This window comes from Haliotis rufescens, unplaced genomic scaffold, assembly GCF_023055435.1.
Source record: "Haliotis rufescens isolate VD_foot unplaced genomic scaffold, xgHalRufe1.0.p SCAF_6, whole genome shotgun sequence".
Taxonomy (NCBI): Eukaryota; Metazoa; Mollusca; class Gastropoda; order Lepetellida; family Haliotidae; genus Haliotis; species Haliotis rufescens.
Window position 1 is genome coordinate 24,808,181 of NW_025964334.1, and position 18,202 is coordinate 24,826,382.

The 18,202-nt window shown below is 43.9% G+C and overlaps 1 protein-coding gene across 1 annotated transcript; it reads right to left on the reverse strand.

Annotated features, from left to right (window-relative positions):
- Nucleotides 1–790: 790 nt before the first annotated feature.
- Nucleotides 791–18,129, reverse strand: LOC124113469 (adenosine deaminase AGSA-like). Its single transcript, XM_046473827.2, has 9 exons — nucleotides 17,725–18,129; nucleotides 9,921–10,067; nucleotides 8,757–8,823; nucleotides 7,170–7,380; nucleotides 5,684–5,811; nucleotides 4,610–4,815; nucleotides 3,785–3,942; nucleotides 2,340–2,542; nucleotides 791–1,720 (listed from the first exon to the last, which is right to left on the reverse strand). The coding sequence occupies exons 1-9, from the start codon at nucleotides 18,047–18,049 to the stop codon at nucleotides 1,624–1,626; spliced, it is 1,542 nt and encodes a 513-aa protein (XP_046329783.2). The 5' UTR covers nucleotides 18,050–18,129; the 3' UTR covers nucleotides 791–1,623.
- Between the last annotated feature and the right edge of the window lie 73 nt (nucleotides 18,130–18,202).

Sequence of the window (18,202 nt, forward strand, 5' to 3'; positions counted from 1 at the left end):
TTTAAAATCAAAATTACGAGAATAATATTTATTATTTTTACACACACACAAAAATTGCAACAGTGTATTTTTATGTTGCAAACAACCAAATGGTCGGTCCCTAACACTGCGTTTGAACGGGTGCACTGAAGAGTAATGTTGACAGTATAAAATATACATGAACCTTACAAAGTTAATAACAATACTGTTGAAAGGCAGACACGCTCAATAATGTAATAAATTACAATCAGCACACAGGACGTTAAAAACAATAAGATTAAAAACAAATAACATTAATAACAACAAAAAAACATAAATATTTTATGAACAACGATGGTGATATCCCTAGGCATCACCACCGTGCGACATGATAAACCAATCAGAGACGCAGCACAACGGAACTGTTGTCCAATCAAAATGTGTCCGTTCATTGCACTATGCGTTTGTGACAGTAGTAGTAGTAGTAGTAGTAATATTACTTAGTAGTAACAGCAGTAGTAGCAGTAGTAGTAGTAGTAGTAGTAGTAGTAGTACTAGTCGTAGTAGTAGTAGTAGTAGTAGTAGCTCTAGTCGTTGTAGTAGTAGTAGTAGTAGTAGTAGTAGCTCTAGTAGTAGTAGTAGTAGTAGTAGTAGAAGTACAGTAAACTACGGTTATAACGGACACGCTTATAACGAACTGACGGATATAACGAACTATTTTTTTGGTCCTGTCTATTTGCTGTATATATTCCGTACATTTGCTTATAACGAACTACGGTTATAACGAATTAAAATTAGTGGTCCCTTTGAGTTCGTTATAACAGTAGTTTACTGTAGTAGAAGTTACAGTTTAGAATCAGTACACGTTTCCTCTAGCATAGTGTCTTGTAGTAGTAGTAGTAGTAGTAGTAGTAGTAGTAGTAGTAGTAGTAGTTACAGTTTAGAATCAGCACACGTTTCCTCTAGCATAGCTGTTGTATTCGTGTGGCCTGTTGTTGCCGTTGTTCATGTCGATGTCCAAGGCCTTCTTTTAAGTAGTAATACTTGGTTCATCTAAAAGGACGGTGCCATATGAGCTACATGCATCACTGGTCCCATATGAGCAATCTACAGCATCCATATCTACATAGCATGAGCGCATACATTTTTACGATCAAAAATATATTCTTATCGTAATAAGGGAAGAAATATTTGGTGACGGTTAAATGCAGTCAGTGAACATGTACTAAAATCTGTAAACCTGTGTATAAAACTATATAAATTGCAAACTGTAATATATGTATATATTGCTAAATATGAAATCAAACCCATTCTGGAGTCGCCTACCGTGGTGGTGTTGGAATATTGCTTACAGCGGCGTAAAACCATACTCACTCACAGAATAGTCTTAGGTAGCGACCAACGGTGGTGGGGTGATGGATGACTTGACAAGACTTGGAGGACTTGGGGTGTGGAGGAGTGGAGTGGGATTACATGTGGAGTGGGGAGAGAGCTGGTACAGGGGGTGGGTAGAGTGGGTGGGTAGAGTTATGACTAAAATAGTATTACAGTGTTCGGGTGGTGGAATTGATTATGACTGTTTTCACCCTCAACGCATATCCTTATAGAGAAAACCGCTAATATTGATTGGGAAGGCATGGGGTGGGATTTGGAAGAGTCCAGTCTTTATAAGATTTCAAGCATCTCCGCGATGAAATGGTTCCACTTGCTTTCCCATTTGGCAACTGCGGCCAGCTTCTCGTCTTTGGTCATTGCACTATACCTGAAATAAGATATTGCCTCATGTACTACCACCGTCCCAAGCTAAACATCAACATCATCATCATCATCATCATCATCATCATCATCATCGCGTTGACATCATCACCATCATCATCATGACGTTGACATCTTTACCGTGTCACGGTGTGAAACATTCGCCCTGTGTGGTTTTAGGAGATGACATAAGTTATTACACAGATTGCATAACCCCGAGAAATCAGTAAGGGGTCTCTGACTTCAAACTAAATAAAATAACTTCCCCCTTTTTATTTCGAATTTTTTTTTTATCTCCGTATAAATTACCACCAAAGACAATAAATAGATCTTAATTGTGCACACACACCCCCACCCCCCCCCCCCCCCCCACACCCCCACACACACACATTAGTTATAAATGGTGCCCACATGGAACCATCGTAGGTGTGGCTTGCATTGTGACGTAAAACGTATAACAGTGTGGGTTCATTTGCACAATATATATATACAGAAGGCACGAAAATCGTTAAAACCATTGTCGCCCATCCGTCACGAAAAGGGAGGTAACTCCAAATATCTTACTTGACGTTCCACTTACTGATCACTGACTATTGTATGCTACGGACCTACGGGTGGTGACTTACTGTATAGAGTTCATAGCGAGCTGTTTGAGAACCTCCAGTCCATCGTCTTCCCCAACCAACGCCATGTACGCCATGTAGAAGTCATGTGACAGAGGAAGAGCGCCCCAAGCGGCGGGATCGTCACTGCTCACTACGAGCGGGAAGTTGTCGGCGAACAGACTTACAGCTCCATGATTGCGCAAATCATCCACAAGTTTTAGTACCTGAAACATGAATTAGCCCTTGTGAGTGAGTGAGTGAGTGAGATTTTACGCCGCTTTTAGCAATATTCCCCCCGCCGGGGGCGGGGGACACCAGAAATGGGCTTCACACATTGTACCTATGTCGGGAATCGAACCCGGGTCTTCGGCGTGACGAGCGAACGCTTTAACCACTAGGCTACCCGACCGCCCCTAGCCCTTGTGACCATGGGTGAGTGAGCGGGTGAATGGGTGGGTGTGTGAGTGAGTGAGTGAGTGAGTGAGACAGGACCTAAGTGAGTGAGTGAGTGAGTGAGACACCGAGTGTGTGAGTCAGCGAGAAGTGAGTCAGTGAGTGAGTCAGTGAGCAGCTTTTAGCAATATTCCTGCAAAATCACAACTGGGAACACCAGAAACAAGCTTCACACAATATACCCACATGGGGATTCGAACCGGGTATTCTTTGTGACGAGCGTACTTCTGGGCTACCCCAACGCCCCTCTCAACCATAAGTTGCCAAAGTTGTAAAATGCCTCAATTTCGTCACAGGTAAACACTGATTTTCAATATATTACACTATTCTTTTGATAATGATAGGAGTTAGCTCAGTAGTTTCTGATGTCAGATTCCCGATGGTTAACTCTGACTCGATCGCCGAATGTTTGTCATGTTTGCTTGTAAACACTGAAAGTAGTCCCTTCTTGGCCTTTGATGTCTGCATCTCAATCCGCATATGACCCCAACGGATATTGTTTTTATCCGTTGTCTTTATCCTGCCGAGAAACCTACCCATTATATGATAAGCTGTTTTATCCGAATATCGTGATAATGGAGTTTAGTTAACGAGATTTTACTATATTTATTCACCCAGATGACTGTGGGGGTGGTAGTAACGTAACGTACTAGATTATTGCACTTTTTATAATGCTTGCTCACTTGAGATCCCATGTCACAGCTTAACATGGATACCGACTCACACACAGTATACTGACTCTGAGAAGACCCGTCCTTGTTTTAACCCCGTGATGCCGAGCACCAGCACCATGTTTTAACGTTATCTGGTATATCCCGGCCGGGGATCGAACCACCGACCTACTGTCCGGGCAGACGCTCTATCCACTAGACCACTCACTCCTGTTACAAATCCCTAATTTTCAAAGAAAACATCTTTGACATAACTTACAGACCGAACATATTTGTGCAATTGTTATACTATATGACATGTATTCATATATATGTGGTGGATTTTCTTCAGTTTGAACTCACCTGGTTCGATATCGGGTTGATCTCAATAGCTATATCTTTCTTTTTAATCATCTTCATCACTTCCGGGTGTTTGTAGATAGCAAAGCCGTGGCCGATGCGGGACGCGTTGAGCAGGACGGCGTCCACGAGATTCAGATCCACCTGGCTATCCTCCCAGTCTGGTGCATAAATGGTAGATATTTATTTAGATATGTTCTTTAAAATCAGATCCACACACACACACACACACACGCACACACGCACACACACACACGGCTTCATTTCTTTTCCACCTCGATTCAGATAGTTCGTTCTTAACGGAGGGAAACCATCACAGAACAAAAAAATTCCATCGATGGGACTCCATTTTGAGTTTTGATGACATGGCGCTCAGAAACGACAGGGTGTATAAAATATCGACCACACTGTTTTAACGCGGCCTCTATTATTTTGGAACCTTCGTATCTGTTTTGGGATACATTCATCATACATGCGGCTCTGAATCCTTCGCTCGCTCGTACTGGGAATTTAGAAGCCTCCACGCTGATAGACTGATTAGAAACGTGACCTGACGCAACCTGCCATGGATAGTTTGTCAGATCAGGCAGACAGGTATTGTATCAGAGGACCTGGTGAGACTGACACGTATTTTACCCACCCACCCCAAACCAAACACCAACTACCCCCACCCCCTACCTCCAACCCCCCGACACACACACACATACACACATACATAACACCCCCACCCCCAATCTTTAGTGCAAACTATTTAAATCACAGCACGCGCACGACTGGAGTTGAATGTTCTCATATACGAAGTATATTTGGGACAACCTCAGTTCTCACCCGTTTCTCCTGCGTGAAAGAAGTACGATATGTTGATAGGCGGCGACTGTTGGGAGGGGTAGAGGAGGTCCTCAAGGTAGTAATACAGGGTGTGACCCGGGCCCTCCTGGCCCACAAGGTCGAACCCCCGCAAAATGTCGGGGTACTTCCGGATGAAGCTGATTGCTTGATATAATGACGACATTACATCCTTCGGTGGTGAAAACCTGTGAATGAAGTCAGTCAGCTAGATTATATCATTGCGACCCGGATCTGGACAACACAATCTCTATGCTGTGGATACATATAAGAGCATAAGTGAGTGAATATGGTTTTACGCCGCTTTTAGCAATATTCCAGCAATATCACGGCGGGGGGCGCAAGAAATGGGCTTCACACATTGTACCCATGTCGGCAATCGAACCGGGTCCGACCGCCCCTATAAGAACATAAGAAGCCATGCTCGCATACTATCAACAAGTAAAATTGCAAACGAACCCTTGTTTGTCACTGTTTCGGTTTTAGGCGGCTGTGTAGAATAGGTCTATGATGGTGTGCCCAAAGTAATGTTGGTCGAAGAGTGAGTGAGTGAATGAGTGAGTATGGTTTAATGCCGCTTTTTGCAATATTCCAGCAATATAATGGCGGGGGACACCAGAAATGGGCTTTACACATTGTACCAATGTCGGCAATCGAACCCGGGTCTTCTATGAGACGAGCGAACGCTTTAACCACTAGGCTAAGACGTCAAAGACGTTTACCCCTTTGGTGAAACCCACGAGAATGGTTGTGAGTTTAACAGGCCAAGGTTCATAAACACGGCGAAACCACCATCACAGGATTCTGGACTGCTGAGGAACTGCACAGCGAATTCTAGCTACAGGGCTACCTGTGAGCTACCCCCCACCCCCACCCCTAAGTATTGTCTTGGACAACAACAAGAATTAAAAAAAACCAAACCACCACGCAGGCACGCACGCACGCACGCACGCACGCACACAGAAAATCAACGATCGTTCCCCAACCGCCGTTCCCTACAATCCAGGTCGCCAATGCAACCCTTACATATTTACATATGACTAAATGTTGAGATACCTGATGGCGCTTTGTATCAACTTGCACCCAATGAAATCTGGGTTTTCCTTTTCAAACCGCTTGATGACGTCACGGTAGACTTGGAGCGTGTGTTCCGGGTCACTTTTATTGCCGTTGAGGTCATACAGCTGCAACCAGAGGTACGCTAATATAATTAAGGGCTTGGACGGGTAACTCGGGTACTCGGGTCGGGTGGGTCCTGAGTAGGACCCGGGTACTAACATAAATACCCGGACCCGTGGTTAGTCACGTGACATACTGTTTAATGACATTAACAATAAAACTCAATGTTACGCTACAAGTATAGCTAATGTTTACATTTCTTTCTCACTATGCAGGCATTCGTTCTCATTTTTATATGTTCAAGTAAGGATAAAGCGTTTATCAACTGCAGATTATACATGATCAGATTGTTTTATACATGTATCTAAATAGTTTTTGCCAAGGCTGCGGTAAAACAATTCCAATTCCGACATTTTGTACCCAACTCTTGAGACCTATAGCGGGTATCCGGGTAGGGCCGGGTAATAGGGTGGCCGGTACCAAGCCCGGGTAGTCCCAGCCCTATATGCTATGTTATAACCCGGGGCATAGTTGGGTATAACGCCACTTCAAGCAGTAGATCAGTTACATTATTACAGGTCAGCTTTACGTATATTTTTGCCACTTTGTTTGCTTGTTTGTTGTTTTAACGCTCAGCAGTACTCCAGCCATATGACGGGGGTCTGTAAATAATCGAGTCTGAACCAGACAATCAAGTGATTGACAATTGAGCATCGATCCACTCAATTGGGATACAATGACATGCATCAACTAAGTCCCGGAGCCTGGCCACATGATCCCGTTAGTCGCCTCGACAAGCGTGGGTTGCTGAAGACCAAACCAAGGATCTTATTTGGGTTAAACTTGGCGACCATCCAGACATACTCTCCTTTGTAACAAATGTATTATTTGTGACATAACTTTCTAAGTAAAATAAAGATTGTCGATCATTCTCGTACTTTTTGGGGTTGAATCCCGTCCGGGATTCGAACCCACACTGCCAGTTGTCGGACTTTCATTTTTTGTGGAAGCCTCGGCTTGCTGAACGGGCTAGACCGCTGACTTTGTGTGCTGGCGATTAGGTGCCTCACTCTGGCAGTGTGGGTTCGAATCCGTGACGGGACTCAACCCCCAAAAATACGAGAATCTGTACTTATCTAAGAAAGTGTTATTCCAAATAGAACATTTGTTACAGTTGACCACTTTCTAAATGGCATTGTGTATTCATAGCGTTCGGCCATGGGAGCCGTGCCAATTTACACTTGTCAGAGGGGTACACAAAGTATGAGATCTAGACTAGCAGTTGTCGGACTTTCATTTTTTGTGGAAGTCTTACGTGTCTCCGGAGGAATAAACAATATGTCCTCATAATTTGTGAACTTTAAGGGCAAGAGGATCCGTAGACCAAGTTTTGCAAATCCAAAACTATCAAAAGTCTAAATACCTTTGGCAGCAATGCCCTGATTTCAAGGTACTGCACATTGTCCGCCTTGAACTGCGCGAGCGCCTCCACCAGGTAGTCCCTGAAGACAGGCTCGTACAGAAACAGACCATTCACCACAGTGAAGTAACTGCCAAACTTCTTCCACACGTCGTTCACGGTAACGTATACATCTTGTGGGTTGTCCACGATGATGCTGATATTCGATAGCAAACTGTTAATAAAGAGGGTTTCTTTTCAGTATGGTGATGATTTAACAGATGTACATACGTATATTGAAACATCAACTGATAAAAAAACATACACCACATTAATTCAGCTATTTAAGGAGTGAGTGACTGGGAGTGACACGAGTTTGACACGAGTGGGTAGAACTCTTGACCTCAGCAGTGATAACTCACGGGATGCCTATTGTGTAACTTCTAGTCTTTGACTGACATTGTTATATGGTATTACCGTTATCCAATGTGTGCAGTGAGTGCAGTGTGCAGTCTTCTTGTTGATTGTCATTTTGGAGTCTTAAATACGAAGATTAATTAATGCGAGCAAAGACCACATTTTTCACATTCAATTCACGCTCGCGTTAATTTCAAGATTTACAGTACACTGCCTCTGTTGTCAACTACAAAATTTTCGAGGTATTGTAGAAACCTTGGTAACATTTGTCCAACCAGCGGACAAATGCTCAAGACAAACTTTTGAATATTTCTCACCATGCTTCCTAAACAGTGAGTTGGGTTTAACGCTGCTTGTAACAGTATTCCAGTTATATCATGGCGTGTCAGGTAATTGTGGGAGAAAAGCCCAAATAAACCAAAGGCACGGGTGCGATGCTGACAAAGAAAGAAACATAATCGGGGCGAACCGGGATTCGAACACACAATCATAGGTTTCTGGAGCACCGAAGGGACACAACTATTTAAGTATGTATGATATAGCTGAAATATAACCAAGAATGCCGAATTACTAAAATAAGTTTAGTTTCAGTATTACACACGAGTGAGTGAGTGAGTGAGTATGGTTTTACGCCGCTTTTCCAGCAATATCACGGCGGAGGACACCAGAAATGGGCTTCACGCATTGTACCCATATCGGGATTCGAACCCGGACTTCAGCTTGACGAGCGAATGCTTTAACCACTAGGCTACCCCACGTGTGGCACGAAACACATTGCCGTTAGTACTATGTAATCTGAGCGCTCATTGGTCAGAGAACAACCGCTGGTTTCCCTCTCGACGGAACCAGGCCATGATTTGATTCGTTGGTTAAAAATAGAGATTACATAATACGTGCAAAGCGAGGGTATATATTCACGGGTGATGGAGTGACGTAGTTCCGTGTGCGAAATACGCATCAGTCGGAAAGCGCACGTTAAATCTCCAATATAAGTAAGTAAGTAAGTGACGTAGTGTAGTGACTATGTTCCGGAGCAGGTTTACTCAAGCAGCAAATACAATCTAACGATGGCAATACTGTCGTAAACAGTATAAGTCATATGCACAAACGACAACTGTACAGGTCTTTGTCCGTAACTTTGTCGTGTGCTTGAAGTCAAAACAATTGTGATCGGTGAATAAACAATATACTTACTAGGAATCAAAGAGACCGACATTCCCTGACTGAGCTCTCAGCGTCTTGACGGTTTGCCATTTGCAATCTGAAGACCATAACACGTCATCTTTACAACATGATATTTGACATTTTTCAAGACTGAAACAAAATCTACAACGAGACGACATGGACACCTCATTATAGAAGTGTTGTGATGAAGACCTCTGGAATACCCATGTCTGGGTTCCAACACCAGTATCCGGTCCCAAACATCCGACCTCCAGTATTCGGCCCCCGTCAACCGACCTCCAGCATCCGGTACCTATCATCCGGTCAACAACATCCGACCTCCAGTAATCGGCACCCGTCACCCGACCTCCAGCATCCGGTCCCTATCATTCGACCTCCGGTATTCGGCCCCCGTCACCCGACCTCCAGCATCCGGTCCCAATCATCCGGTCAACAACATCTGACCTCCAGTATTCGGCCCCCGTCACCCGACCTCCAGCATCCGGTCCCTATCATCCGGTCAACAACATCCGACCTCCAGTAATCGGCCCCCGTCACCCGACCTCCAGCATCCGGTCCCTATCATCCGGTCAACAACATCCGACTTCCAGTATTCGGCCCCCGTCACCCGACCTCCAGCATCCGGTCCCTATCTTCCGGTCAACAACATCCGACCTCCGGTATTCGGCACCCGTCACCCGACCTCCGGCATCCGGTCCCTATCATCCGGTCAACAACATCCGACCTCCAGTATTCGGCCCCAATCATCCGGTCAACAACATCTGACCTCCAGTATTCGGCCCCCGTCACCCGACCTCCAGCATCCGGTCCCTATCATCCGGTCAACAACATCCGACCTCCAGTAATCGGCCCCCGTCACCCGACCTCCAGCATCCGGTCCCTATCATCCGGTCAACAACATCCGACCTCCGGTATTCGGCACCCGTCACCCGACCTCCGGCATCCGGTCCCTATCATCCGGTCAACAACATCCGACCTCCAGTATTCGGCACCCGTCACCCGACCTCCGGCATCCGGTCCCTATCATCCGATTGATTGATATAATGAGCAATGGCCCAAGCAATAAGGGTACGACACACAATCAACCAAGTGCCTCACCACCCGAAAGGATAATAATAGTTATTTGGGGATCTATTCATAACCGGAATAACCCCAGGAATAATTCCCACGCACCTTTACTCTGTGGCGGTTTACTGTAGAAGTGCATCTGCAATTGTTTCTTCTTGTCAAAGCACATGTAACAATCAGGTCGGTAGGTGACATTCTTGATCAGCCAGTCTAGACTTGTGATGGACGAGTCGTGAGTGTGCAGAGCGCCACCTGGCGGAGGAAAAAACAAACATATGACGGGGATATTTTTCATGAATATGTTTCATTTTAATCACAGTTCATAATTCGTTCAGTGTACCAGTTGCAGTAGGCATACTTCCAGAACAGACACACTGTATATATAGGCTACAGTTCGTGTTTGTTTGTTTGTTTGTTGTTTAACGCCGCACTCAGAAATATTCCAGCTTTTTGACGGCGGTCTGTTAATAATCGAGTTTGGACCAAACAATCCAGTGATTGACATCATGAGCACTGAATGGGATACGATGACATGCATCAACCAAGTCAGCCTGACCACCCGATCCCGTTAGTCGCCTCAATCTCATTAAAATCAGATCTTAGTTCTAGCTATCGCTAAACAAATTTGCTAAGAGGTAGCGAGAACTAACACTGATTTTAATGAGATTGTTAGTCGCCTCTTACGACAAGCACAGTCGCCTTTTACGGCAAGAATGGGTTCCTGAAGACCTGTTCTACCCCGGATCTTCACGGGTCGCTACAGTTCGTGACTACAGGGGGGCACGGGTGGCCCAGTCGTCTAAGGCGTCGCAATTCGCTGTGCAGAGTTGCGTCCCTTGGGCACGCCAGAAACCTATGATTATGGGTTCGAATCCCGGTTCGCCCCGATTATGTTTCTAGGTTTGTCAGCACCATACCCGTGCTCGTGGGTTTCACCGAAGTGGTAAACGTCTGAGACCTGCATCACTTCGGGCTTTCCTCCCACATTAAGCTGACACGCCGTGATATAACTGGAATACCGTTACAAGCGGCGTTAAACCCAACTCACTCACTCGCTCGTGACTACAGAGACTAAGGGTTTCGTCACAGCATATTACATGGGGTCCGTTTATTTGTTGTTTAATGCCGCACTCATATTATTTTAGCTGTATGACGGCTTTCTGTAAAAAAAATAGCGTCTTGACCAGACAATCCAATGACCGACGTCATGAGCATCGATTTACGCAATTAGGACACGAGAACACGCATCAACCGGGTCATCGAGTCTGACCACCAGATCCCGTTAATCAATCTGTACAAATATCAACAATAAATTAGCCTTGCTATCCATACTGGGCCGTAAAACATACTTCACTCACTCATAGCAAAGCATTACTTACAAAATAGTATCCGTACCGTTTTAGCATAAACCAACAGAAACAAAAGCTTTTAAATTAGCACAAAAAATCAATCATGAAAAGAAAATAACATGTTTGAATTAACCCTAGTTGATTCATAACTTTGATTTTGGAGGAATTTCATCATAACACTACAAGTAGCCTCTGCGTGTCAAAACGAGTTCTTTTCACATTGTTTAGTATATATTTCCAGTTCTATATTAATATTAACATGTCACATTCTTGTGAAATAAACATAAGTACATAATAAATATCTTAAAAGCGATCTAAACGTAAGTATACGACTCAAAAGAGGTGAGGTGAAATGGGGAATAACGTCGCGTCCAAGATTATTTCACTTATATGGTGACGTGCATGCACGTGTGTGTGGCTGCTTGTACTAGGCCGGACTAATGCAGATTTTATAGTGCTAGCCCACTTAGATATGATACTGCAGTTTTAACATGAATCCCCCACGTAGACACAATATACTGACTCCTATCCTTAATACCGAGCGCCAGGCAGGGTAACAACAAGTACCATATATTTTGGTATGACGCGGACGGGGATCGAACCCCGGACCTTCCGCTTTCCGGGCAGACGCTTTACCACTAGACCACGGAGGCGGTCACAACTCAAAAGAAGTCAAAGATTTGGCAAGACAGATTTGCTATCGTAACATGAAAGAACCGGTATATATATAAATATTTTATGTTATGAACAACGCAATAACCAATACAGCATGACGTAATACTGTGTAGTTGAGTGTAGAAACTAATTATGGAGTTATCAATAGCCCTGAACAGCTGTTCATGCCAGCTGTAAATGTGAATCACCTTGCGGGCTCGTTATCGTCAGTGCTATACACGTAGGCATGGACATATGGTATAGTGTGACGTTGCCATGGAAACCCGAACAGGTGGAATGGGTTTGTCTTTTCTGTGACAAAAGAAATGTGTGATCTACATTAGTAATTATCTCATGACGTAACTGGTCTTATGGGTATACCATTGTTGAGTTCTTATAGAGAGAGAGAGAGAGAGAGAGAGAGAGAGAGAGAGAGAGAGAGAGAGAGAGAGAGATATCGCTGGCTTGCAGTCTGATTAAAAAACGAGATTTACAATGTGCATTTAATCTCTTGTCAATTATTATTCTTTCAGAGTAATTTGATGAATACTGGCTTGATTGTTGTTTTTTCTTTCTTTGTTTCCCCGTCTATTAACGCCGCAGCAATATCACAGCCTCAACCGGTCACTAACCTGATGCCGTTAGTCGCCTTAGGGTGGCATGGGTTGCTGAATACCCACCCGTGAAAATCCGGGTGAGAATAGATCTTCAGCAACCCACGCTTGCCGTAAGAGGCGACTAACGGGATCGGGTGGTCAGGCTCGCTGATTTGGTTGATGCATGTCACCGTATCCCAATAGCGCAGATCAATTATTTTTCAGACCCCTTGGCTGAGTGCAACAAACAAAAATTAAAAAAAAAAAAATCCTGAAGACCAAATCTAACCCGGATCTTAACGGGAGGAGGCAAAGATGGGTTTCTGAAGATCAAGTCTAACGGGTTGCTGATACTCAATAATACTTTCAGCTTTATTATTTTTCAAGGTTGATTATCACGCTTCTGTGTGACAATCATTGAGGAAATTATTAAAGTCTTTTCATATTCCCCGAGGAAACATATTCAAGGAAATAAATAACCGTTATCATTTCAACCGTCCTCCTTAATATTTATACTACACTAATATTAAACATCGAGCATATAATTCAAGGCTAAAAGAAATACAACATAGTCTTTTGTACTGTGGTGAGGTTAAATGAGTTTTTTAACGTTGCGTTCAAGATTACTGCACCTATAGCGACGTGTGTGTGTGTGTGTGTGTGTGTGTGTGTGCGTGCGTGCGTGCGTGCGTGCGTGCGTGCGTGCGCGCGCTAGTCCAGACTTATGCCGGTGTTATATTGCCAGCACACTGAAATACCATACAGCAGTTTAACACGGATATACACTCAGGCGCACTACACTGACTCCGAGCCGACCACTCCTTGAAATGCGGAGGGCCAGGCAGGGTAAAAACAAGTACCATGTTATAATAACGTATTTAGGCATGACGCGGCCAGGGGATCGAACCCCGACTTTCCGGTCTCCTGTACCGTGACCTTATCACCAGGCTGACCAAGATTATTGCACTTATATAGCGACGTGCATGTACGTGTGTGTGTTTGTGTGGCTGCTTGTACTAGTCCGGACTGATGCCGATTTATAGTGCCAGCTCACTGAGATACCATGCCGCAGTTAAACATGAATATACCACTCAGACACAGTATACTGACTCCGAGCCGACCAGTCCTTGATTTAGCCCCTAAAGCCGAACGCCAGACAGGGTAACAACAAGTACCATCTTTTAACGTCTTTTGGTATGACGCGGCCGGGGATCGAACCCCGGACCTTCTGCTCTCCGGGCGGACGCTCTACCACTAGACCACGGAGGCGGTCCCCACTATGTACATGTGGTACGTATATGTAGTAGTGATCACTCGCTAACCATCTTAGAGCGAAATGATATCCCCTGATATGCAAGGTATTTGTACAGATTAGTAAATACGTGGAACCCTGGTGCAATAAAGATGCTAAAATACTTCTTTTTTAAAATAAAAAATCAAGCAGAGAATAAGTCTGATTATACCATTGTGCGTTATGGGTTATCATTGTTCCAGCATATCACGACTTCACGTTGAGATTCGGATCGGGATTTCAGCGTGACACGAGAACGCTTTCATCATAAGGACAATAAACTGGAGTGAGTGAGTTGGGTTTAACGCCGCTTTTAACATTATTCCAGTCATATCGCGGCATGTCAGCTTAATGTTGGAGGAAAGCCCGAAGTGATGCAGGTCTCAGACATTTACCACTTCTGCGAAACCCACGAGCACGGGTATGGTGCTGACAAACCTAGAAACATAATTGGGTTGAACCGGGATTCGAACCCATAATCTTAGGTTTCTGGCGTGCCCAAGGGACGCAACTCTGCACAGCGAATCGCGGCGCCTTAGACGACTGGGCCATCCGTGTCCCCACAATAAACTGGAAGGAGGACAGATAAACAACAGCCATATTACTATTTGTTATTACCCTGTTTGTGACGTCACTGGTTACATGACGTCACAATCAAATGATATCACTATTGGCTCTGCTACTGAAGCTGTTAGCAGGGGCGCGTTGCAAAGCGCCAATCGCTTGTGAGCGATGTACAGCGATTCGCCTTACAACAGTGCGCTAACTTTCAGCCGCTTGCAAGCGAAACAATCGCTGACTGAGGTCGCTTCGTTCTCAAACCAAAATGGCGGCTTACTTTGACAGCGGAACAAGGAATTCTTGACTGGATCAACTAGAAAATGAGCAAAGGTAGCTAACACCCCATCATCCTCAGTCTGCTCCACATCTTCAAAGTAGTCATAAATTTCATCAGCTCGTCATCGAGCCTCTTCTATTACGTTCTTCATTACGCAGATGGTCAGGCTCGCTGACATGGTTGATGCATGTCATCGTATCCCAATTACGTGGATAGATGCTCATGATGTCAACCACTGGATTGTCTGGTCCATACTCGATTATTTACAAACCGCCGTCATATAGCTGGAAGATTGCTGAGTGCGGCGTTAAACAACAAACACACAAACGTCAAGGCAACCAAGCGGTATAGTTGTACCGCCATTTTGGAAGAGTGCGCATGCGCTTCGAACTGTTGCAGACCCCGGGTTGAGCGATGAATTTGCTTTCTCTAAGCGATTCGTGGCTTGCAACGCGCCCCAGTACTTTTTACACTGAAGACACTGCTAATTGCTGTCTACAATTTGAAAAAGTTGGAAGAATAATGTTGGATGATAAATAAAATCTCACCCTCGTGTCTTTTGATATCAAATATATCAACACTCGTGGATAAAAGTGGCAAAATTCCTCGGCAAGCCTCGGAATTTTTCCACTTTTATCAACTCGTGTTGATATATTTGATATCAAAAGACACTCGAGTGAGATTCTCTATATGTTTCTTGGGTACCTTTTTTGTGCAGAGGGAGGAAAGTCTTGTTTTAATGTAATTGAAAACAAAAGTGTGGTGGGGGGGCTCTTTTATACTCAGTCAGTTGTTATGACTGATTACAAGTATGCTCCTTATGACTTTGAAAACTAAGACACACGCAGGACTTCAAGTGTCGAGGGTCGACCGAGAAACATTTCCTTGTTTGTAAATCATATTCACAGAAGGCCTCGTGTCACCAGGAAGAAAGATTAACCACACAGGATATGAAATTGGGACAAAGACAATCAAACTAAGTACCCCAAAGCAGTGCCCTGTTTATAGTTACCATGGTAACAAGGAAGACATCCGCCAGACCCCGAAGAATGCTTTAAACGAGCGTAGTTCTACAACAATTGTCACACATAGACATTGCCCCGCGTCGCCGCTCGCTATCAGATATTTGTGATTCTTATTAATAATTACTCCACCGTTAGACAAACATTTAGTCTCTGAAATGAAAACATTTTAAATTTTGTTGCTTAAAATATGTCAGAAAGCTGACCAGAGGGTAACCTCTTTTCAGAAACTTGAGTAATCTAGACTTGCAAATGTATTGGAGACTTAAACGCTTGTTTGGGAGTCTTCGAATATTTTTGTTTCCGCGATCCGTATCAGAGACATCAGTTCCCCGAGTGATTATTCAGCCAGCCACTGTATCCTGTAGAAAGTGTTATAGACCTGGGTAAATATTTGAAATAGCATATGTGACTGCACAAGGTGATCTTAACGAAGTGAATGACCCCGTTGATTCGACTTCGACGCGTAATCTGAGTGAGGAGATGGCCTATTTCTTGCAGGTGACCTGATCATCTGACCTCACGGGATGGTGTTAGGAGATTTGAATCACGGCATGTCGTGCATGCGTACTGAATTCACTGTTCATGGGTATAAAACTGTATCGAATATATAGTAGGGCTGCACATCCGCACGTTGTTCATAAAAGCGTGGCGAGGTCTCTTTGGATGCAACGTTTAGCGATATTTGGGATGGGATTTCGTATGGATATTATATAAAGAAATACCTTGCAACAATCTCACTTTTGTGGCATGCAAATTCTTTTTATTCAGCAGTCTGAAGCGAATATTTTCCCAGAATTAACAAGGTTTTAAAATAATCGACCACCCTCCCTCACACACACACGCACGCACGCACACACACACACACACACACAAACCACCCGATCGCCTCTTTTGACAAACATCGGTTCGCGGGTTTGCTGAAGACCAATTCTAACCCTGACCTCACGGAGTCCAACACGAGATGTTGGTTGTGGGGTGGGATTTCTAGTGGATCGATTATACAATGGATTGGGGTTGAGGTAGGTGGGGGGAAAGAAATTGACACATCCGCTTACTAAATTATTGCAATCATTTAAATAAACGTCTGTATAGAATTCCAATAGTTTCCGCGTGTTAAGTACTAATCAACTTTGGATAGGGCTAATCAGACTGGGTGAGTGAGTATGGTTTTACGCCGCTTTTAGCAATATTCCAGCAATACCACGGCGGGGGACACCAGAAATGGGCTTCACACATTGTACCCATGTCGGGAATCGAACCAGGGTCTTCGGCGTGACGAGCGAACGCTTGAACCACTAGGCTACCCGACCGTCCAGGGATAAGCAGATGTCATTCTATTTTAATATACACTTGACATATTATGAGAATCAGTTCTGTATACCACGGACAGAGTAAACGTATCTCTATCAAACGCTGAGTAGTATATTTAGTATATGCCACTGATTCACCCCCTGTGTGTATATCATCCAGTTTCACGACACTCTCACGCTACATGACACATCCACTGTCACAGCTTAGCAATGTCATCCAAAGGCGGTTGACCCATATCATATAACAGAAGAATTAATATGGATAAATAGCCAGGACTTTAACCCGTCCACGAGGTTTCATTACTCAAATGTAATCCAATCTTATTTTCGCGGCCTAGATTTGTTATAAAAGACCGGGGAATAGTCTATGCGCCCTATAGGCACACGTAGGGCACGTACCTTCTTTTCCAAAATAAATGTACAATGTTTAAATGAGATATATAGATAATTTCGCATACATGTCGCGCTATTATATATTAAGGGCATGCGTGAGTACACGAGAGACTTAACATATGGATTGTTGCAAACCTCTAACCTGTTATATCATTTTACCTATTGATACTTAATACCCATGGTGTTAACATACTTTCAAGGTGATATAACAACAGAAATTGATTTATCCGTGTAAATGACCCGGCTAGATCAAATTGTGTCAGCATATAATTCTCATGTTGATGCTGAAATAACAGGAACGAATTACCAGCATAAAATAAACCTGTCGAACGAAAACAGAAAACGACAAGTCGTGAATCGAGCTTACATCGGCAAATACTCCCACCGAAACAACCCAGGACATGTGACGTACATCGATCAGTTCTAAGAATAAATGACAGTATGCAAATCTACCTTTGGGCATTCGTCGTATAATCTGAAACACTTGGCTCTTCTCGATGATTTTCTTTGTCTTGAAGAAGCTGACTGAAGGTGGGAAAATGGTTCCATTAACCCTCGAAGAGTTGAATTCTCTCTGCTTTGCTTCTATCAAGATCCTGCTAAGTTTCTTCTCGCCAACATTCAATACATATGAAGATCCGAACCGCCTCGAATGTTCCGCTTGTAACACGCTTTGTCTCTGTCTGTTATATTCAGCCGGGCTAAGGCACTCGCAGTGAATTATTAAACACAGAACTTGTAAACAAACTGCACCAAGTGTACGGTCAACACGCCACATAGCTTTGATTCCTAGGTGCTTTGGCTAGCTCGTCAGCTCTGTTTACATGTCTTGTTTCTAATAATAAAGCCAGTAGGGAAATAATATCGTTATAATATAAACCCCTTCATTTGCATTATTCGTTATTAGCACGTCTAGTGTTTTGATTGGTCA

Coding starts and splice junctions, on each gene's coding strand:
- LOC124113469 (XM_046473827.2), bottom strand. CDS start 18,049: ATGTGGCGTGTTGACCGTACACTTGGTGCAGTTTGTTTACAAGTTCTG. Junction 10,068..17,724: donor TATACGACGAATGCCCAAAG/GTAGATTTGCAT, acceptor TTCCTCCGCCAG/GTGGCGCTCTGCACACTCAC. Junction 7,381..8,756: donor GTCGGTCTCTTTGATTCCTA/GTAAGTATATTG, acceptor CTTTATTAACAG/TTTGCTATCGAATATCAGCA.